The sequence below is a fragment of the Carassius carassius genome, chromosome 40, assembly GCF_963082965.1.
Source record: "Carassius carassius chromosome 40, fCarCar2.1, whole genome shotgun sequence".
Lineage (NCBI taxonomy): Eukaryota > Metazoa > Chordata > Actinopteri > Cypriniformes > Cyprinidae > Carassius > Carassius carassius.
In genome coordinates this window covers 21,169,898-21,194,120 of record NC_081794.1, presented here as the reverse complement: position 1 = coordinate 21,194,120, position 24,223 = coordinate 21,169,898, and the positions used below count along the sequence as shown (strand labels likewise).

General features: G+C 35.8%; 1 protein-coding gene across 3 annotated transcripts in view; it reads right to left on the bottom strand.

Annotated features, from left to right (window-relative positions):
* Positions 1–3,272: 3,272 nt before the first annotated feature.
* stxbp4 (syntaxin binding protein 4) overlaps positions 3,273–24,223 on the bottom strand; it is a 31,838-nt gene continuing 10,887 nt past the window's right edge. For 2 of the 3 annotated variants that reach the window (XM_059532567.1, XM_059532565.1), the window contains 12 exons: positions 24,090–24,183; positions 22,028–22,125; positions 21,254–21,350; positions 20,973–21,085; positions 20,697–20,786; positions 20,493–20,558; positions 16,315–16,491; positions 15,697–15,813; positions 15,062–15,111; positions 11,946–12,088; positions 5,163–5,220; positions 3,273–3,721 (listed from right to left, as the gene is read on the bottom strand). In XM_059532567.1, coding sequence (XP_059388550.1) covers positions 3,613–3,721; positions 5,163–5,220; positions 11,946–12,088; positions 15,062–15,111; positions 15,697–15,813; positions 16,315–16,491; positions 20,493–20,558; positions 20,697–20,786; positions 20,973–21,085; positions 21,254–21,350; positions 22,028–22,125; positions 24,090–24,183 — 1,212 coding nt within the window. In that variant the 3' untranslated portion in view covers positions 3,273–3,612. The remainder of the gene's footprint in view (positions 3,722–5,162; positions 5,221–11,945; positions 12,089–15,061; positions 15,112–15,696; positions 15,814–16,314; positions 16,492–20,492; positions 20,559–20,696; positions 20,787–20,972; positions 21,086–21,253; positions 21,351–22,027; positions 22,126–24,089; positions 24,184–24,223) is intronic. The other variant, XM_059532566.1, reaches the window with a different exon arrangement.

Below are 24,223 nucleotides of genomic sequence, written 5' to 3'. Positions count from 1 at the left end.
TACACTTTTTTTGGGAGCCGCCTCCCTGTCATCCCTTGCAAATTGCAGAGAAAGAAAATGACTTATGGACAATGTTTTCTTTTCAGATTATTTTCATGTGCTTTACAGTTTAAAGCTGATCCAAACACATACCTACTGGATATAAATGGTCAGAAAAGACTAATGTGCTTAAATGGACAGTAAATGTGAGTGATTTTCGAAATACACCAACCTGAGTGTGAAAAGGCAAATGGATTTTTCAGAGTTCTATAGAACTTGTCTTTCTTCTTTTTGTTACCTTGCCAACCGGTTGCTAAAGCAATCAGATGTGACGTTGCTTTACAGAAAAGTAGGCCAGGACTGGATACTCCTCCTCTAATTTGGAACAACTAAACCACATGTTGTAACATGTGTTTGACAAACTGGAAACAGATTGCAACTAGTTGGAGGGTAAGCAGAACTACTCTCTAGAATGATTAATTCATTGTAATTACAGTCATCTTTTGGACAGGTTGAACCAAAACTTGCTAATGATGTCTGGGCTATTAATTCCTGAATTATGTACTTATGCATTTTAGTAATCTTGGACTGACATAATCAGTTTGCTAAATCCTTATGTCCCTTTGAGCCGCTTGACTGAGTCGAGCTTAAATTGATGTCTGCTAAGACAGTGCTCTTTACCATGCTCACTTCCATCAAGAAGGGTCAGAGACCTCCAAGCATTTTTGGTAAGCAAAGAGTGCCTTGTTTTCAGACTGGCCTAATCTTACGTTGTCCCGAGACCCCGGCCTGGATACGTGACCAAGGTTCCCACCATGCTTTTTGAAATCACTCAGGTGGTGGACCTGCCAGAGGCAGCCTTGGCGTTGCTGTAGACCGCACCCGGAACTTCAGAAACTCTAAGCAGGTCTTTGTCTGCTAAAGTCAGCAGAAAGGGAAGGCTGTCTCAAAGCAGAGGTTTGGCCTATGGATAATGAATGTCATCGTCTTGGTGTACCAATCCCCAGGCGAGCCGTTGCCTCTTCCTTTGCATTGACGCACAGAACCTCTCAGGCAGACATATGTAGAGCTGCAGGCTGGGCAACACTGAACTCCGTAATTGGTAGGAAGAGCTGGTCAGTGTCACGCTTGTTGTGCCATTCCCCCTCACTCGGGGAAACCTTTTTTCCAAATTCTCCAGCCCCCCTGGCAGTCAGACTGGGCAGAGCAGTCTGACGCCAGGCCCAGTATCTCATATGTGTATTCTTCCATGGTAAGGTTCCCCTCTCGGTGGGTGAACCCGTGTCTTCCCTTGACAGATCATTCTGTCAGTCTCTACTGGTAGTCGTTCCATCACTACTCTCAGGTTGCACCTGCCTCAGAGACCCATTCCATTTGTAGTACTGCCCCAGGCCTGGTCAATGATCCCCTAATGTCATCATCAACATAACATATCCATTCCCTACATCAGGGAACGAGGGTTAAATATATAACTGAGACATTTTTTTTTATCTCATAATTGTGAGATACAAATCTGCAATTCTAAGGAAAAAAAATCAATTGTTAAATACAAACTTTTTTTCTCACAATAATGAATTTACCTCTTGCAATTCTGACTTTTTTTTCTTTTTTTTCATTCTGAATTTACATTTTGCAATTCAGAAATTTTTTCACATTTCTGAATTTACATCTCACAATTCCAGAAAAATCAGATCTTGGAAATCTTACATTTTTCTTAGAATTCTGAGTTTACATCTCGCAATATATCATAACTGCAAGGAAACAAGTCCAAATTGTAAGATAAACTGTTGCAACTACCTTTTTCATTTTTTATCCCATGATGGAAGCTTCCATAGCCAATGTATTGGCTATTTATAGTTTATTCTACTTTTCTACTTTATTCTACTATGTAGTATGGGTGCAATTTTATATAATATGTTTACAGCAAAGTTTAAAAAAAACCTTGGAAAGTTTAAAACATTTTCCCAATATATTTTTCATTATGGTTTTCATTCAATAAACTTGAACTGAATAGCATATTAATTAGTTCAGTGTTTAGTATTTAGACTAGTGAAATAGTTAATAATTAAAAGGTTAATTAAAAATGTATTTTTTTTATGTTTTCTATTTTTGTTTTAGATGCAAGGCTTATAAACATTCATGTGATTTACAATTCCTTGGACTCATCTATACTGTATATATATATATATATATATATATATATATATATATATATATATATATATATATATATATATATATATATATATATATATATATATATATACAGATATATATATATATATATAACAGTACCTGTTATGAAGAGAAAAAAAAAATCAATACTTCTTGCCTAGGGTGTGAAGTGCGTGTGAAGTGCACGCTCAGCCTGAAATAGACAGAGCCAGCTAATATTCTTTCAAAAAGCAAAAATGTGGATGGATTTTTATTAGTTGATCTTTAATAGAACCACAAAAGTATTCACACATTACAGGAAAAACATATATATATATATATATATATATATATATATATATATATAGATTCATGAACTAGGTCTCTCAGGCTAACTTTATGTTGTTAGGCAGAGTGAATTCACAACAATGCAAATGTGCATGTTATGTCATCTTCCAAGAAATTATACACATAAGGCTTAAGGTATGTTTAACTCACATTTCTACTAGAAGCGAAGAACTAATTGCACATGCAAGAGAAGACACTTTCACAGTTATGCATAATGGCTAGAACATCCACTAAGGATAACAGCAGAATTAAAAATGTGCCTTTATATGGAGAACAATTACATTATAGTGAACTGAAGAAGTGTTTCACTCTCACAGCTTAGAGCTGGTTCAAGGAAGTTTGAAAAAGTAAACAAATTCCTGTTTCAATAAATCTATGAGCAAAAGTTTCAGAAAATGGATCAAAGTGGCAACAAAAACAAGCCAAACTGAACGAACATCACAGAAGCAGTCCATCCTGATTTACTCTTCCAAAATTTCCTGCTTCACTAAAGAGGCCACGTCCTTTGACTTCAAACAAGTGCAATTCTTTTTGACTTTTCCTGAAAGTCGGAAAACAGATTGGGCCTGTCCATTGTTTTTCTCAAGGTACAAAATAGCAAGATATTAGTGTACAACATGAGGGGAAATACCTAAAATGTCTTAAAAACAAAAATGGGGAAAACTCAAATGTGAGATCTTAACCCATCGGAGAGCTGGAGTATTTTGGATATATTAGCTGCATATTTCAATATCAGATGCACACTCTCAGAAAAAAATAAAGAAAAGTTGTCACTGGGGTGGTAGGTACATTATTGTATCTTACTTACCCCTATTTATTTTCAAATTCTTTCATTGATGACTTAAGGTACATAATTAGTACTTTAATAGAGCATATTGGTACCATAAAGGTACATATCAGTACGTTAAGTGTACATTAGTACTATTGAAAGGTTACCAACCCAGTGACAGTTTGGTACCTTTTCCTGAGAGAGTATAGATTTTCATTTAACAAATGAGATGATTTTTTTTCTCATTGTCTTTTTATAATGCACATATCACTTAATGTTTATATGCTGCTGTGTTGTTTTCATTTTTTTGTAACCGAACAGTTGGGCAGAAAGTGGCAGAAGATTCAGTCTTTGGATTCAGTCTAGGCTGTGGATTCTGGAGAGTTCAGGGTTTGGTCACTTGCTTCTGGTTCTGACAGACCCAAAGATCTAATGACAGGATGAGTCCATGATGTTGTCTGAGTCACATGACTAGAGGAAAAAGAAATCTTAAATTAATTAACGACATCATCAAACGTAAAATACTTTGAATTAAAACATTTTACATTTTCGTAAGATTTTTTAAATGTTCCTTAAAAAAGCATCTTATGCTCACCAAGGCTGCATTTGTTTGTTAAAATAAATGAAAAAGACTAATATTATGAAATAATATTACAATTTAAATTGTAATTGTTTTCTTTTTTTAATATATATTAAAATGTAATTTATTGCAGGGATTGCAAAGCTGAATTTTCAGTAACCATTACTCCAGTCTTTAGTGTCACACGATCCTTCAGAAATATGGTGATTTGCAAACATTTTTTTATTTTATTTTAAAAGCTGAAAACTGTTGTGCTTGCTTAATTATTTCATAGAAACCATGATACATTTGTCTCAGGATTCTTTAACCCCTTATCTGTCACTCACATTTTTGAACATAGACTTTATAGTGGACGTTCCAAACTAAAATTTTTATAATTCATGAATGAAAACATTTTGTAACATGATATTGATGTACCATTTACATGGTAATGCAATGTCTGATTTTAAAATGGGTTTTAAAGGATGAATTTTGAGATCTTAAGTTTTCAGTTGATAAATAATTTCTGATGATTTCTAAAATGTGATAGAGAAAAAGGCAACAAAGAAGTCTTTCTTTTTAACAAAGGTCAGAACTCCTGTTATAATGTAGATTTTTGAGGGTGCACTCTTGTCATAAATTAATCTATTACTTTTCCTACATAACTTTTAACAAAAAACATTGGTAAAATATATATTTGGGAGTCTTAGACCTTTCCAACGATATATAGTTTGTCAAGATTAGATTAGATTAAATTGTAATTAATAGAAAGTTCAAAAACAACATTAATTAGATTTTTCTTGTAACGATGGAAAAGCTTTTACTGTCACTCATGACCTTGCTGAATAAAAGTATCTGAACCCAAACATCTGAAACTTGCATGGGATATTTGAAGCATGCAGGTGAATGCTGTGGTGCTGGTGTGAGTGAAATGGAGAATGCTGGACTCATGGGTGTGGCATTGCATGCAAAAAGAGTGATGGATGTCTGCAATATTAACTGGGTTCTTTTGAAAGTTATGCCAATAAAAGAACATGCTCATGGGAAGGGGAGATTGGTTTCCTCTCTCTAGAGATCAAGGGGTTACATAAAGTTTGTCAATAACAATATGAAGACAACAGCAATATTTGCAATTCTGTGCTATTTTTTCAGAATATTTGGTTGTAGAAGTGCAGTTTTTTATATACAGTATCTATGTTTACTGGAGCTAAAACCATTTATCTCATGCTGCACAAACAACTTATGAAGTGGCCTTCAAAACATGAGAACTGTTATTTACTTTTATTGAACAAATCAGAAACAAAAATAACATTTCTTTTTTTGTGAATGTATTTGAAGGGTCACATAACTTACTTTACATAGTACTTCACTCCATCAGCAGTGTACGCCTCATCCCAGCCAAAAGGTAAACCTGTGAAAAAAACAAACACGGACAGAGAAATTAGATACATTTACTAAAGGACAACAAACAAGATACTGGAGAAGTCTGAAGCCAAAATTAAACACAGCGTTGCAACATTTCTCGCTGATCCTCTTGATCCCAAGAGGCCAGTGACCGTGAGAATTTCCTGGCAACTGGATGAAATGGGGTCATAAATGAATATGCTAAGTGTCCCAGAATATCTGCATAATCTGAAAAGCTATTTTCATAAAAAAAAGAATGTACAGTGAAAGTCTAACAAGCATCAAATTGGGGCAAATCAGATTTGCGTCCATTGGATTTGGAATTTGGTTTAAGGATATGCATACAAGTTTCCCCAAATGCACTTTTTATCTTTGATGCACAGCTTTGGATTGAGGACTGATGCATGCCAGGTTGTGATTAATGGACAGCAAAAAAAAAAAAAAACAACGCAAGTAGACACTACTAAGGCTCTACATGGCACAGGTTGGATTTGTCATCAATACGCGCCACCATACTAGGTAACAAATCCCTTACATAATTTGATCTTGACACTCCCTCTGTACATGCAGGAAATACAATAGACAGTAAATCTGCTGGCATACATAATGTCCAGGCATGACTTTATAATGGTTTTCTCGTCAGAAATATGATAGGATTAATAAAAGGTGATGAAAGAATACACAGAGTATCCTGCTGTCTAGATTTCACGCACAATCAACATTTTGACAGAAAAGGCCAAAGAATAATTCACGCTGTCTCAGATTTCTACAAACAAATGTCCCTGGCTACATATCATTTAGTACCTATGGGAATTCACAGTAAATTTTGTGGATCTACATTTGAACAATTGGAAAATGTATGGAAGAAATTTTGACAAACAAATAAGTTTTATTTTACTATTTATCATTGACACTGGCGATATCTTAAAAATGTAATATTTAAATATTTATTATAGATTTAGAATAGGAATAAAGAAAAATAAAGAAGAACAGTCAAAAATCATAAATAAATTAGTTAATTAATTAATAATAAATCAATTGGAACTAATGCAAATTATATTTTTATTTTAAAATAAGCACACATTTGCTCTTACTCCTATGCCTTATATTTCCATAACTAAAACAGTAAAATGTTTTGTCTCCTCGCATTCAATTATTAAATATCATGTAAATGATTCAGCCTAAATTCTGAATTCAAAAGGGCAAAATCTGACAAAAAAAAGGTTAAGCACTTTTTGCATCACTCGATATAACTGTTGGTGGTTTTATCCTAACACCAAACATAAAAATATCAAATACTGGGTGGACGATTTTGTCAATATTTTTAATTATTGGGGAGGATTTTTCAGTCTTCATACCTTATTTACCTAGTTTCCTTTAAAGCAATCGTAAAGCATTTCATAATAGTTTCTTGCATTCATCTCTATTTTTCATGGCAATCAATTTAAGTCTTTAAATTCTACAGCTTAGAAATCTTTTTGGGATTCAGTTTTTTTTTGTATTCGGTGTTCTAACGCATCCACGGTCAACACAAACAGTTACTGCCTAAGCCTTGGGACACAGTAAAACTCAAAGAAGCTCATCACATGCCTTTTTAATTCAATCAACTCTTTGTTTTCTAAAGGCCTTGCTCTAGTAACCAAGAGTGAATGATTTCACTAGATCAACACTATGATACTGGAAAGACAATTTCAGCTGCCTCAAATTACGCCTCAGCAAATCAGATACAATTGGGATAAGCTGCAGACACTGAAAGAACACAAAAGAAGATAACACTCTTCAAAATGCTTTCATTTGTCCTCCGCAGAAGAAATAAAGTAATACAGAACAACATGAAGTTGAGTAAATGATGACAGAATTTTCATTTAAACGATGAAATAAGGCCAGTTATTATATCCTAAATGCTTTTTCCTAAGCATGTCACCCCCTCGGTCTTATTGATGAGACATGTGATGGAGAACATCCATCACGTGGAGAGCACTGCCTGTCTCTGAGCTGAGCTGGAGTTGCTATCTCTGGTTTCAGTCGGTGTGATGATGATGATGATGGCCCTCCATGTGCAACTCAAAGCCTGCCTCGTCCTCCCCCGCAGAGAAGCATTCAGCCAAAACGTGAGCTTCACTCACTGAGAGGTCACATGCTGCCAGGTGTGTGAGACACGTTTCCCTGCTCCCTGAGCAATCACTTTAGTTCTTTCTTCTCTCCCTCAGCTTCACTGATCCTTTGACCCCAAGAGTCTTCTATCTTTCTCTAATCCATCCGTCTGTCCATCTTTCTCCCGTTTTTGTGCATCACTTGGTACCTTAGAAAATGTAAGCTACCAAACAGAGTTGCTAAATTATCCTATTTATTGTAATCACTAATCAATAATAAAATATTATAAATATTTAATTTAATATATACCTATTTGATTTCACTTTATATTAAATGCCCATAACTACTATGTAATTACATTTAAATTAATAATTTGGTACAATGCACTTATTGTGTACATACATGTGTACACACTGTACTTACATTTAAATTAATTTAAGTTACACTTAACCCACTCTTAAACCTACCCAAACCACCAAACCTGTCCCTAACCTTAACCATATCCCACCTCAATAGCAGCAAAAGTGTTTTGCAATACAATATGAACAAAATCAGTACGTAGTACTTTTTTTATGTAAGTACATATTAGTTAAGACCACAATACTTAATTGGAGCTATTTGCAAATAATATTTTTATTTTAAAATATGCAGTGTTGTTTTGGACCCCAGAGACAAAAAATTCTTCAATATTATATAATTTTTTGTTCCACTGAAAAAAGACATGGAGGGTAAGTTAATGATGACAGACTTTCCATTTTTGGCTGACCTAATTATGTAAGGAGGATCTGTCCTTCAGATAGATGGTCGACAAATTAGTTGTTTTTTTTATTTATATATATATATAACATTAAAGCTCTCAATCATGAAAATGTGCTTTGAAGTTTTAGGCACTCTCTGATATATTATGCCATTTCATCAGATTCACTATTCCAAATTCACAAAAATATTCACTTAACATAATCTTCATTCAAAAGTGCTTTGACAAAGAAAAAAATAATTGAAAAGCAAGTCTTCGGTGTCTCTGCTGAGACCCTGTATTCAGAGAATAAGAGGAGGCCAGAAACGCTCTTTTGTCTGGGTTTCAGAGTGTCCCTGAACTGTCTGTTTCCTTTAACATGCAAAAAAAAAAAAAAAAGGCCCGTCTATAACCAGGAATCCGACCCACTTGCTTTCTTGAGAAACAAAGAACAAAATACTTCGGCTAATATTACTATCCATCTACATTATTATTCAATCTACCTATCAGGGCTTTTTTAATACTTGACATTGATTCTATGACTCATTTTGAGTTTTACGAGGGCTTTTTGGACATCCTGTGTTAAAATACAGAACAAGAAAAGCAGACTCTTGGTGTTATTTTTTGTTTCCAGAGCTGCGCTTTGGACGGACTGCTATCAGTAATGTTTTGACAAAGTGGATCAATTGAACTAGGCCAAGAAGATAGTATTCTTTCATTTAGCAAACAGTGTCAGTCAAAACAAGATGTCATGAACGATCAATGTTTTTAACCATTTAATAAGACTCTTTGACATGTTTTCAAATTAAGAACCCATTTCTAAAGTTATATAGCTTTGTGTAGCCTGTGACATGACATAGAGTTGCGACAAAGATGTGGACAATTGCTTTCTAGCAGCTTCGTATCCTGGCAACGATAGCAGCAGTGAGGTGAATCAGATGTAAAAGGCTTGTATTAACAGCAAATACACCTTGTATTGTGTTTCCTTACGAGATTAGCCTAATTTGATTCACTATAAACATCTACGTAAATAGATTAGATTTCACGAATAAGGTAGTTTGCCTCCTTTTCTACAATATATATTAGATGTAAAACGCTTACATCATAACATAATTAATTGAATAGAGAGGATATGAAAAATTCAGCAAGCAAGCACATTATTAAAACAACTTAAATGTAGATCACTAGGCTGTCTGCTAAAAAAAAGATAAAGATATTCCATAGCATCTGAACAGGTTCTATAAGTTTGAACAGTATGTAGAATCTTGGTCGTAATGATACTATAATGTTTAAATGTGTCTAGTTTAAGAGGCTTGTAATGAGATGGGATCACGGAAGGGCTGCCAATGTTTTGACCTCTACAGGTCATTAGATGCATTTATGTAAGGTCAGACGTTGCTGGAAGGTAAGCTACATATTTTCCTGAGCATTACAAAACTGAATGGGGTCAGGAGTTAAAGCAATGGTTAAACGAGCAGACTGAATGTGGTCCTTAGAGTAAACCAAAGATGTGTGTGTGTTTGCATGTGTGTGTAAGTAATATTTTATAGATATATACAAAACATGACACATATTGTCATTAGGATATGTCCCCAAAACCTTCAAACTGGCTGTTATTAAGCCTCTCATCAAAAAACCACAACTTGACCCCAAAGAACTAGTTAATTATAGACCAATCTCGAATCTCCCTTTTCTGTCCAAGATACTAAAAAAGGTGGTATCCTCACAATTATATTCCTTCTTAGAGAAAAATGGTATATGTGAGGATTTCCAGTCAGGATTTCCAGTCAGGATTTAGACCGTATCATAGTACTGAGACTGCTCTCCTTAGAGTTACAAATGATCTGCTCTTATCATCTGATCGTGGGTGTATCTCTCTATTAGTTTTATTGGATCTTAGTGCTGCGTTTGACACAATTGACCACAACATTCTTTTGCATAGACTTGAACACTTTGTTGGCATCAGTGGAAGTGCATTAGCATGGTTTAAATCGTACTTATTTGACCGCCATCAGTTCGTGGCAGTGAATGAAGATGTATCCTATCGATCACAATTGCAGTATGGAGTACCTCAAGGTTCAGTACTAGGGCCGCTACTCTTCACGCTTTATATGTTACCCTTGGGAGATGTCATCAGGAAACATGGTGTTAGCTTTCACTGTTATGCTGATGATACTCAGCTCTATATTTCTTCGCGGCCCGGTGAAACACACCAATTTGAAAAACTAATGGATTGCATAGTCGATATAAAAAACTGGATGACGAGTAATTTCTTACTACTAAATTCTGAAAAAACAGAGGTGTTGATTATAGGACCTAAAAACTCAGCTTGTAATAACCTAGAACACTGTCTAAGACTTGATGGTTGCTCTGTCAATTCTTCGTCATCAGTTAGGAACCTAGGTGTGCTATTTGATCGCAATCTTTCCTTAGAAAGCCACATTTCTAGCATTTGTAAAACTGCATTTTCCATCTCAAAAATATATCTAAATTACGGCCTATGCTCTCAATGTCAAATGCAGAAATGTTAATCCATGCATTTATGACCTCAAGGTTAGATTATTGTTATGCTTTATTGGGTGGTTGTTCTGCACGCTTAGTAAACAAACTACAGCTAGTCCAAAATGCAGCAGCAAGAGTTCTTACTAGAACCAGGAAGTATGACCATGTTAGCCCGGTCCTGTCAACACTGCACTGGCTCCCTATCAAACATCGTATAGATTTTAAAATATTGCTTATTACTTATAAAGTCCTGAATGGTTTAGCACCTCAGTATTTGAATGAGCTCCTTTTACATTATAATCCTCTACGTCCGCTACGTTCTCAAAACTCAGGCAATTTGATAATACCTAGAATATCAAAATCAACTGCGGGCGGCAGATCCTTTTCCTATTTGGCGCCTAAACTCTGGAATAACCTACCTAACATTGTTCGGGAGGCAGACACACTCTTGCAGTTTAAATCTAGATTAAAGACCCATCTCTTTAACCTGGCATACACATAACATACTAATATGCTTTTAATATCCAAATCCGTTAAAGGATTTTTACTAGGTAAACCGGAAACACTTCCCATAACACCCTGTGTACTTGCTACTTCATTAGAAGAATGGCATCTACGCTAATATTTGTCTGTTTCTCTCTTGTTCCGAGGTCACCGTGGCCACCAGATCCAGTCTGTGTCCAGATCAGAGGGTCACTGCAGTCACCCGGATCCAGTACGTATCCAGACCAGATGGTGGATCAGCACCTAGAAAGGACCTCTACATCCCTGAAAGACAGCGGAGACCAGGACAACTAGAGCCCCAGATACAGATCCCCTGTAAAGACCTTGTCTCAGAGGAGCACCAGGACAAGACCACAGGAAACAGATGATTCTTCTGCACAATCTGACTTTGCTGCAGCCTGGAATTGGACTATTGGTTTCGTCTGGTCAGAGGAGAACTGGCCCCCCAACTGAGCCTGGTTTCTCCCAAGGTTTTTTTCTCCATTCTGTCACTGATGGAGTTTCGGTTCCTTGCCGCTGTCGCCTCTGGCTTGCTTAGTTGGGGACACTTCATCTACAGCGATATCGTTGACTTGATTGCAAATAAATGCACAGACATTATTTAACTGAACAGAGATGACATAACTGAATCCAATGATGAACTGCCTTTAACTATCATTTTGCATTATTGACACTGTTTTCCTAATGAATGTTGTTCAGTTGCTTTGACGCAATGTATTTTGTTTAAAGCGCTATATAAATAAAGGTGACTTTGACTTTGACTATTATAATGTGCATCCCCCTTGAACCATAACATCTCATCCAGCTCAGCTGAAATAGCTTGTGCAGTTGCAATTAGGTAGATTCCATGGTGTTTCTTTGTCATGGCAAAGCAGAAAACATGCCTGTATACTTACAGTCTAGCTCAAGAATGCCTCTGATAGCATTAGTTAGTTCTTTAGCTTCCACTGCAAGACCAGATGCTGTCCAGGGTGGTTTCTTCCCACCTTGAGATGGCAAGGTCTGAGACAGATTGGCCAACTTTGGATCGCTGGGAGAACTGAAAAACAAAACACACAATCCTTTATTTAAACCACTGCAAGCAGTTTCATTAATAACCTAACCTTAACCTAACTGTGGCTAAACTTTTATTTAATAAAGACATTTTATTTTATTTTGCAATTTTTTCTTAATCCTCCACAAATTCCGAACTGTGTCAGTCTTGTATTCTTTTCAAAAGACTTGTTATAAAAGCTCTACAAAAGTGCACTCCCTTCGACCTGAAATGAACAAAGCATGCTGGGCAGTTTAGCGTAAAAGAAGAGCCCAGCATGACTCGTAATAAAGGGTTTTTGGGGAAGGGGATTCAGACCCACTGACATGGATGGACCGGTGTTATGAAAACATATTATGAAACTACCACACTTTCGGGTCATTAACAGAAAACTGAAATGAATTGGTCCAGACTGATTTAATCATTGCGTTTGAAACATATTTAAGATTTGCTACAGTCTGATTAAAAAATAAATAAATATGCCGTTATATAATAAGTTTTTTTTATTTTTTATTCTATAAATATTATTGATGTAAAACAACTGTTTTCTAGTTTAATACAATTAAAATGTAATTTATTCCTATGATGCAAAGCTGAATTTTCAGCAGCCATTATTCCAGTATTGTTACTCCAGTTGCTTGATTCTTCAGCATTCTCTGATTTGCTGCTCAATAAACATTTCATATTGTCAGTAATAGTTTAAAATAGGGCTTTTGTAGGAACCGTGATGTTTTTTTTTTCATTTATGAATAGAAAGTAAAAAAAAACAGCATTAATAATAATATAAATGTCTTTACTGTCACTTTACAATCAACTTAGTGTATCCTTGATGAATAAAAGTATTCATTTCTATGGTGTCTTTAGGGCTAGATAACAATGATAGTCTAAAGTAAAAATAAATTAATTTACAAAACGTTATAAGAAATGAACTCATATTTAGGATGTAAATAACTATCTTTCATTCGTTGTATGCATTCAAAAAAGAGTGACTTACAAGTTCTCATGCAAACTCTCTCAAAAATTTGCTGATAGCCTTCATTTTGATTGATGAGGACATGTGTAATATTTTTTAGTTCTAATACACAAAAACACAGTGGCCTCTTCAGTTAGTGAGGGTGATCATTAGAGAAAAAGAGGGCTCTCCAGACGTGCTCTGCTAGCTGAGCAAGGGTCGACAGGCTGCAGGAGGCCATGTTGATTGGGCCTAATCAACATCACTGCCACAGGAAGGTGTTGTACTGGCCTCTAGTCATTAACTAGCCCTGTCCTTTGCCCGCAAAGATTCTCTTATATTACAACCCCAATTCCGGAAAAGTTGGGACGTTTTTTAAATTTTAATAAAATGAAAACTAAAGGAATTTCAAATCACATGAGCCAATATTTTATTCACAATAGAACATAGATAACGTAGCAAATGTTTAAACTGAGAAATTTTACACTTTTATCCACTTAATTAGCTCATTTAAAATTTAATGCCTGCTACAGGTCTCAAAAAAATTGTGGAAAACTTTAAAAACAATGTTCCTCAACGTCAAATTGCAAAGGCTTTGCAAATCTCATCATCTACAGTGCATAACATCATCAAAAGATTCAGAGAAACTGGAGAAATCTCTGTGCGTAAGGGACAAGGCCGGAGACCTTTATTGGATGCCCGTGGTCTTCGGGCTCTCAGACGACACTGCATCACTCATCGGCATGATTGTGTCAATGACATTACTAAATGGGCCCAGGAATACTTTCAGAAACCACTGTCGGTAAACACAATCCGCCGTGCCATCAGCAGATGCCAACTAAAGCTCTATCATGCAAAAAGGAAGCCATATGTGAACATGGTCCAGAAGCGCCGTCATGTCCTGTGGGCCAAGGCTCATTTAAAATGGACTATTTCAAAGTGGAATAGTGTTTTATGGTCAGACGAGTCCAAATTTGACATTCTTGTTGGAAATCACGGACGCCGTGTCCTCCGGGCTAAAGAGGAGGGAGACCTTCCAGCATGTTATCAGCGTTCAGTTCAAAAGCCAGCATCTCTGATGGTATGGGGGTGCATAAGTGCATACGGTATGGGCAGCTTGCATGTTTTGGAAGGCTCTGTGAATGCTGAAAGGTATATAAAGGTTTTAGAGCAACATATGCTTCCCTCCAAACAACGTCTATTTCAGGGAAGGCCTTGTTTATTTCAGCAGGACAATGCAAAACCACATACTGCAGCTATAACAACAGCATGGCTTCGTCGTAGAAGAGTCCGGGTGCTAACCTGGCCTGCCTGCAGTCCAGATCTTTCACCTATAGAGAACATTTGGCGCATCATTAAACGAAAAATACGTCAAAGACGACCACAAACTCTTCAGCAGCTGGAAATCTATATAAGGCAAGAATGGGACCAAATTCCAACAGCAAAACTCCAGCAACTCATAGCCTCAATGCCCAGACGTCTTCAAACTGTTTTGAAAAGAAAAGGAGATGCTACACCACGGTAAACATGCCCCGTCCCAACTATTTTGAGACCTGTAGCAGAAATCAAAATTGAAATGAGCTCATTTTGTGCATAAAATTGTAAACTTTCTCAGTTTAAACATTTGCTATGTTATCTATGTTCTATTGTGAATAAAATATTGGCTCATGTGATTTGAAAGTCTTTTAGTTTTCATTTTATTAAAATTTAAAAAACGTCCCAACTTTTCCGGAATTCGGGTTGTAGAAATAAAGGCAGTAGACTCACTCTGGAAAAAAGTCACCATTTACACACCCTGAATAAACAGCCTCCTAAAATATCAAAGGTGAACTTCAATGACTGTGTAAAGGTCCATAAAGGAAAAGTCTTTTGTTATTACATCATTCTTTTCCACACACCTGTTGCTAGCGAAATGTGGTATTACTGTCTGGCATACTTCAAATTAGATTAGAATTCAGTCAAATAATTAGATCTGCCTTAACAAAAGACTGACGGCAGTGACTAGGGTATGGGAATAATTATCTTACCTATAGCCCCTTGAACCGCTTTGGTTTTCAGACAAAAAGCCTTGGACAGCCTGTGGGGGTTTTAAAATGCAGGTGATCAGATTAGTCCATAGTTGAAAGATTTAATATTGTATTAATACAGATCAATATTCTGCTATTTTATTTTTAATAACAATAGCACAGTTGATATTATATGATTAATATAACTCCTATACTCACAATCATCATCATTTTTTTACATATTAATATTATTTTATTATTAATACCACTGCTACCACTACTGTTGTACAGTAAAAAAAAATATATATATAAAAAAATTGTGTTTGTAAGAACTCTTGGAATGATGAAATAAATACGCTATGGTTGTGTATGCTTTGCCCACTTCATGTAAGTTGATGGATGCCACCAAAAGGACATACCACACACTTTTTTTTGGCTCAGTTTTTCTGGTTTAGTGAAAAAACTAAATTCGGAGCAAGAGTAAGAATGGTCTTCATCAAATCAACGTATGAATTGCAAACACCTACACACTACAATTTAATATCCTAAGTCACTCTGCATTTTCATGACAGAACCTGATTTTAAGAAATGAGGATGTGATGATTTAATGTGCAGTTGGTTAAACTTAAAAAAAAATAAAAATAAAGATACATCACCTCCACAAACTGTAGAAGTTTACCAGTGGAGACTTCGAAACCCTTCTTTGCAGTTTCACTCTTCCGTAGCTGGCATTCGAGTGCAGAAATCCTTTTTTTCATGTCTTGCAGATCATCCTGTATAAATATTAGTAAAGTAATGCAGATTAAAGTTTTAGTAAAGTAAAATGTACTTTTACTTTTTGAATGCATTAAAATTGTATTGATTCAAAACGTGTCTAATATGGATTTGCAATTAAAAGTGCATTCAGAGAATCAAACATAGGAAATAGTAAACTGTGCTTTTTTATACAGATATTTTAGAATAATTTTAAAGGTTAAATTCCAATTATTACATAGTGTGAGATCATTTTTCCACAAGTGATCGTAACAATAATGTTATCCTACGTAATCATAAATTGCTGTGAAAATAACGTTTATCCTGGAGACACGCGAGGTTGCTAGTCAGAGTTTTCAAAAATAACCTCATCAGCCCACGTCACCCTGCAAGATCATGTTAAAGCCAAAGCAAACAGTGACCTACTTTCTATAGTACACGAGAGAGGTAAAACCTGGAGTGGGACCGTGCAAGGGATATGGATTGGGAATGGCTATTATAAAACTCTCAAAGTGGAATACCTTTCCACGACCGGGTTGCTCAGTGTTCTGAGACTTCATTTCAGCTATCTCGGCCTCCAGGAGATGGATAACCTCCTCGTAGTCCATCTCCATTCCCCGGGCCTGCTTCTGAGCTGACTCTGCCAGATGGATCCGGGTCCGCATGGATCGACTCTCCTCCATTGCAGATTTTGCTTCCTGCAACAACGGAGTTCCACTTAGAGCGACAGTGCTGAGAGTGCATGTACAGTAGGATGTTACAATGCTCAGGGGCTCTTCCCCACTAACATTGCAAACTCAGTGCACTTGAAAAGAAATGCCTGCACAGTCTCTCCCTCCTCCTTCCTCCATCACTTCCCTCCAGACTCGCAGCATGACAAAGCACAGCTCTGCTTCTTTTAACCTAGAAGTTTAAAGAGGCTGAAAGAACAAGTCATGTGCAAACAAGTTTCTTTATGTCCGTTTTTGCTTTACAGAGAATAGACAGGGCAGGTTTTGGCAGACAAGAACCAGTAAAACAAGCTGTTACATAATACAGGTATCGAAAGATGTTTTGGCATTGACGAAAAACCACAACAGCATCGGATACTTGTCAGCAAGGCATCGCTCAATAGATGTCAGACTAAGGAAAGGTAACGAGGCCATTGTAATTATGAAGCTGTGGGGTATGATAGCACTCTTAACAGACAGGTGACACGAAACGTGTGAAAACCACACTGTGAGGATCTATAAATGATTGCTCAACGTGTGGTAGTTTACAATTAAAAAGTGACTCTATGACTTTCTTACTGCCGACCTATAAGATTCGAAAACACATTTTATTCATCATGAGTACTATAACTGTCACATATTTCAGAGTACCATGAATAACTAACTTAGGAGAAGGGTACAGATAATTGCCCGCTGAATGAAGAACCTTACTTATTAAATAGACATGATGGATCTTACATCATTTTCTATTAGAGAGGAATATAAATTGGCACTTATGTCCATTTAATGTCCAGGTATAATGGAGAATATGTGAAGTGTATTATAAGGATCGTGCATTGGTTACGATTAATGTAATTTTCAAAGAATGTGGAATTCAAAAGCGCATACTGTATAATTCTGTCCCAGAAATCCTGAGAAACAGAAGAGGTGGCTGGGGAAAAATAACAAGACTTTAATGAACTACCGAAGCTAGTATTAAAGCCTTGCAGTTTAAAGAGATAGTGGAAGCATTAGCGCAGAATAATTCTATTCATATAGAGTACATATAGTAGCTTATATATACACACTACTGTTGAGTAATATTGTAAAATATTAATACAATTTAAAATTACTTGCACTGTATTAATACTTGCAAAATTAGCCATTTCTCCCAGTCTTCAGTGTCACATGATCCTTCAGAAATCATTTTAATATGGTGGTGGTGCTCGGAAAACATTTTTATTATTATCAATGTTAAAAATAGTAATATTTTTGTTGAAATGGTCATTCTTTTTTTCATGATTAATTATATTATTATATGTACTACTGCATACAGTATTTTTTTTGTGTATTAACCATTAATATCATTACATTTTATTCAATTTTTTTTGATTAATATAAAAAAAAAGACTTGATTTAAGATATATTCTCCAAACTAAATTGTTAATACTGAAAGAAATTTTGATTTGAAAATAAATTTGTGTTGTTTTAAGAATTTCTAGATATTCTAATTGGAACCCCCCCCCCCCCCACACACACAAAATATAAATAATTTCATTTAAGTATTTTTATTAATTCATTTATTTATTTATTTTTTCTGGCGTGGGGCTAGTCAAAGCTCAAAACAGGCTCTCTGTCGTATCATAACCCCAGATCACAATGCAAAGATAAAACTTTAATGGAGAGATCTTATCCCTGGAGCCACATGGACAAGTCACACTCACACCAGTCACGGCTGCCTCTATGCACGTTTTGCTGTAATGTAGCCGGGTGAACACTGCATGGATGGTGATGTAGCCTGCACATTTCTCACAAGAGAGGAGGCTTAAAAGCCCACTGCTTCGATGCTGAAAAGCCCATCAGCCTACCTGTTGCTCTAATGGCAGATATAGAAGGTAAAGTGTGGGTGGGGGTGAAAAGAGCATAAAGGATTCAGCAATACAGAAAAAAGCTTTAAAGAAACATACAGGGCTTTAAAAAGCCTTGGTTTCACACCACAGCGAGTGTAGTACATCTATTAGCGCTTCAGTCTGATGAACTGGATACGAACTGAGCCCTCTGTAGTGCTCCAGGAGGGAGCAGCTGCGACTCCACAGACTCGAGCAAAGCGCTCTGGGAAAGGGAGACAGAAGTTGCATTGACCCTGACGCCAATCGAAACGCCACCGGGCCTCATACAGCTGACCAAACATTCAATGTGATGCTTTGATAAAGAGTATAACTGCATTTTCTTCGTATTTAGATCATCTCTTAAGGTCAACCGCAAGTGAAATTGCTGTTGCTTCAATTCATTGCTGCAAGTGAATTGAAGCTGGATGCTTTTGTGAGAGGAACGATATCACCAGCAGCCGGGTCAACACAAGGGCACTAATAGTTCACCGCACACCATATACCATACATAGAAATTAGTTTCTAAGAAAATGAGAGTGGTGCTTTTTCTGGTCAAAACTTTACTGCCATGATATGAAGGTGTGATGAAGTGATTGCTAAGGTGTTCTTTTAGCATGTTGATATGTGGACAAAAAAATAAAAAAATATTCAAACGAGCCCACCAACAAGTCTCTATGATATTCTGTACCCATGTTGTTGTATAAAGTTTGTAAAAAAGATTATTTTAATATTTTAAAACATTTTGTAACGTATTCTAGATAAATATGAGCAGAAATCTTTTCCTTCAGAAATCATTCTAATATGCTGATTTGTTGCTCCAGAAACAATTTATATTTTTTATTATTAATATCAATGTTGAAAACATTTGTGCTGCTTAATATTCTTGTGGAAAACAGGATATTTTTTCTTTTCCAGGATTCTTTGATCAATATAAAGTTCAAAAGAACAGAATTTATTTGAAATTGAAATCTTTTGTAAGAAATGTTCTTAATGTCACTTAAGCTGCACAATTTGAGGTATCGTTCATGTCCGTAACACACAAGCAATACATAATGTTGGTGGTATGTTCAAATTATAAACCATAAGCATGAGCAAAAGTAATCTTGAAGAGGCCATTAGCATAGACTGTACTTCCAATTTAGTTTAATTGATATGCAGCAGGATGATCAGAATGTTCTGCTCTGCTGCCTTAGTAACAGTCTAATAAAACCATTAAAGACCATTGAATCTAGCATAGAATGCTGAGGCTCTTTGGATTTAGGTTTACATAACAAGCACTTCCGAGGCTCTGAGATAGACCCCAAAGGGCTTGTGGGTGCCCATTTCTTAATAACTCATAGAAAAGAACTATTTCCAAACACCGACCGTCATCCCTCAATGTCCTACATACTTTATCTCCCACATGATGTTCTTAATGTGGGTGTTTCAAGCTTCCTGTAGTGAGCATAACACACTGAAAATAGATTTTGGGATATTGCTCATAGATTTTTTTATTTTTTCCATTTGAGTTCTGTATGGTGTTGCTGAGAAAATGCAGTTTCAGCATTTGCACTCTACAGTGCACTTGGATCTCACATAGTCTAATAGCACATGTGCCCACAGCTCCACCCTGTGGCATATCTAACACGTTACAGTGACATTGGAATAGAACAAAAAAACAAGAGATGAATTTCTTAAAATTAAAGTCCTGTTTTACACCACTTTTAGCAGTTTAACTGCAACAGCAGGCATTCTGAGCTTACACTGTTGAAGTCAAACCCAAAATTGTAGCAATTGTCTGGATTTAGCTAGACAGTCAATAAATTCAAATGTTAGACCTCCTATGGTAATTCTGAATAACTTCAAGAACCAAAAGGTGAAATCTAATAATAAATTAAAACTTTTACTGCATGCAGAAATTGATCAAAGCTTCACATAGAAATAAAAAAAGTGAAGAAGTGAAAAGGTGAGTAGTTTCAATAATTTTATGTTGATTCTAAAATGCACAATGATTGTGTTGATAAATAGGTTGCAGACAGCTATGCACATGCGCAGTTTGATTGCTGTAACCTGCTAAAATGGGCACCAAAATGAACGTGTTCTGCGTACAGTGTGAACTAGGTTTTGGAATGAGTTGCATACCTGTTTAACTTTTGTCAGTTCCTGCAGCATCTTATGATTAAGGCTCTCGGATTCTGCCAGCTTATCCTTTCAGAAGAGAGATCTTCGTATGAGTCAGCATCAGAGTTAACACTCGTTTTGACAAATAGGATTAATAAGAGCCTCGTTTAGTAACACATGAATGCAGAATGTCACTCCAGCATGTGGCAATGTTTAAAATCGTACCTGCATTCTCTGGAGCTCTCTCAAGGCCTCAATGTGGTCTTTTCTTAGTCGCTCCATCTCATCCAGATCGTCAGAGTCTGATAGTGATGGCTTAGAAAATAATGGTAAATATATAAATATTCTATTAAAAACACTGAAAAATAAAACATTTGATATTTCATATATTTTTATTTCATATTTTATGTAGATATATATACACATATATATATACACATGCACATTATGTATGTTTGTATGTACGTAAAAAATAAATAACTAAAAATCATTTGCACGTACCGTAGGGTTTGATGGAGACTCAGTGAGATCATCTAATGTCAATCTTGCTACTTCCTGTTCTGAGTCAGATTTGGCTGGTAGTTTGAAGAGTTCCTTTGCCACTCTGTCAAAATCTTACAGAAAACAAATTCTTATTCAAATATGCATAACAATGCCTTTTTAGGAGTTTATCTCTTAAGGTATAAATCAAGAATAATGTACTGCATGAGTTAGGAGAGGTTAAAAGCCAATAGTACATAAACAACTATGACATAATAAAGACTGACAGAATTTTTTCTCACCTCCATAAGCCACTGTCCCTCCTGGGTTCAAACGCAGCCTTTCTCTCAGAGTCAGGACCTGAGACTCAGTAGGCTTCAATCCCTGCACCTCCAGTGCCTGTGGACAAAATAACCGCCCTTTTAGAACAATACGTTACACCAGTATAACATGGTCACTGCTTTGCTCTCTCTCTCACACACACAGACACACACTCGACTGAATGTGTAAAATATTATAACAATTAATAATAATAATGCATTTCGTGTCATTTAAAAGTATTTTATGTTCAATTTAAATATATGTATCCACTAAATAAACATTACAAATAAAACTATAAATGTGTATTTTCACAAAATTATCTAAATATTTTTTAGATAAATACATACTACTGTAAAATGAGCTTTTGGAGTTAAACTCTTTCTCAAAATTGTCCATCGTCTACACTCTTTTCCATAACAACAGATCTACAGACTGTGCTGTAGTCCAGTGTGTTTTAACACAATGAAGCTATTGCACAGTCTCTATTGATTTTCCCATAATACCACGGGAGGTGTGGATATGGGATAGCACGCTAACTGCACATATTGTTCAACAGCGGGATTAACTCCCTCCACACATGATAGTAAAACCGTAAAAGATCAATATAGTACTGAGACTGATGGGTACAAAATCGTTAAAGCCCGCCGGGGGGGAAGCCCAGTGTTTGACCTTGCAGTAAACACGAAATGTTTCTGTAATTCTGTATAGCGACAGAAATAGTTAGTCTCTAATTGAAAGGATGTGATTATGGAGACCTGCTCTGTTTTCTCGGGCTTGAGATCCAAGCTGGGAGTCGAAGATAGAGGTTTCGAGGGTCTGCAGGTATTGCTGGGATTACAGGCAGCGGTTGCATCTGGACAAAGAGAGAGAGAGAGAATCCAAGTGAAAAATAAATAAAATCTCTTTTGCAAAACAGCTGTTTTTGATTTTGGTAGAGCACATCACATTTTTTTGTAAGACTCTTACATAACTCTATGAGAGTGTAATTTATTTAAGTAGATGCCTCACAGTAGTGTATTTTGGTATTTAAGCCACACTTACAAATTCTAGAGTGTCTCTGCATTATATAACGAGATATTGAATGAAGTAGCATTTATTTTACAGAAATATAGAACACACTTTTTTCATGCAAATTTGTTTAACATTTTCTGGTTGTCAGACATTAATGCATCATGTTTGTAATGAAAAATTTGTTTGCAGATGACAAACGTGCTTTCATATGTTGTATCTAATGCAAAAACAATTATATACTCTGTTCAAAAGTTTTGGAAAAATAAAACAAATTATTTTTTCAGCAAGTATGCACTGAATTGATCAAAATGACATTTATGTCAGTCAATTTTTTAAACAATTTCTATTTCAAATAAATGATTGTTTTTTGCTTTTAACCCTGAAAGACAAGTATTTCATTTTCTTCAAAGAAATTCAGCTTTGCCATCATGGGAATATATTTTCATTTTAAAAAATATATTAAAACAGAAAACAGATATATTTTACATTTCAATAATATTTCCCAATTTTAATGTATCAGATAAATGCAGCCTTGGTAACCATTAGATAATTCTTTAAAAACATTCAATCTTACCAACTTTTATAGTGTTTTATAGTGTTATTAAGTGTCCAAAAACGTCCAAATAATTTGTAGGGCCTCTTCAGGTCAACAACTTAAACTCTCATTCAAATATTACACCATTATATTTGATCCCTCTTGATGGCTTTGATAAATGCTTTGTGTACAAGCAGGAATTATTATTGTTTGCATAGACTGTTTTTTTTCTCCATAAACCCCACCCAACCAGATGTGTGAACTAGAGTGAATGCACAATGCTTTGCTCAAAATAGTGCCAACCCTGACAAATCCTCTTATACGATGAATAATTGTCAGTGTAACTGAGCTTACAGGGATGTGCTGTGATCATGAGCTCACTATCTCATCATTAATTGTTCACTGATTCGTTATCTGCATATTTGTTTATCTTTTTGCGGGAATACAATAGTTTCTTGGAAATTCAAAGCCATTTTAGAGTAATATCAGACAGTCTGGGTGGGGTTTATAGAAAAAATAAAACTGCTTGAGTAAACAATATTATTTCTTGCTTTTAAACAAAGCATTTACCCAAGCCATTATAAGAGATCAAATATAATGGTGCAGTATTTGAATCAAAGTTTAAATTGTTCATGCAAAGTGGCCCCAGAAACAACACATTTTTTCTTCATTTCACATTTCATGGTCCTCGTACAGCTGGTGTTTAAAGCTGTAGTAAATCGCAGCTCAGAGAAGCTTTATTAAAGGTGCTCCTCAATGAAATGAAACCCTGTCCTGAACAGAGTTCAGCATCCTCAATTTAACCTGGAGTTATGTGTCATTTTGATGGTAATATCCATTTTCAAAACCATGCCAGCTGGATTATCTTGAGTTACAAACAAAGCATCTCCTCATCAGCACACGTCTGCTGAACAAGTAGCTTAATCCAAGTTATGCCAAAAAGTGAAATGTGATATGAATTTGTGAGTCCAACTGTAATGCATATAAAACAGCTGCACATGTATTGAATGCAACAAATGAAGCCTTCTCACCAAAGCAAATTTATGCAGCAATAGGATGCATACTGTACAGTATATGAAATAAATGCATGCCTTTCTTCAAACCAATGTATTTTAATGTTTTTCTTTATCCTCATGTATTTTTAAACCTTTACTACAACTATTATTTTTTTCCATTTGGATAATTTTCTGTGCTAATCAACATACGCTCTCAATAGAGTTTGTATGGAACTCCTATGGGATTCCTATAAAGGGAATACAGTCTTGTAGTACCAGAGTTGGCCACTGTGGTGCAGGCACTCTCAGGTGAGGACACGGGGGTGAAATTAGGCTTTGCTGTTGCTGGTCGTACCTGTACGAAAGAAGTCTTTAAGAAAACTTAAACCACACTCTTTAAAGATAGAACA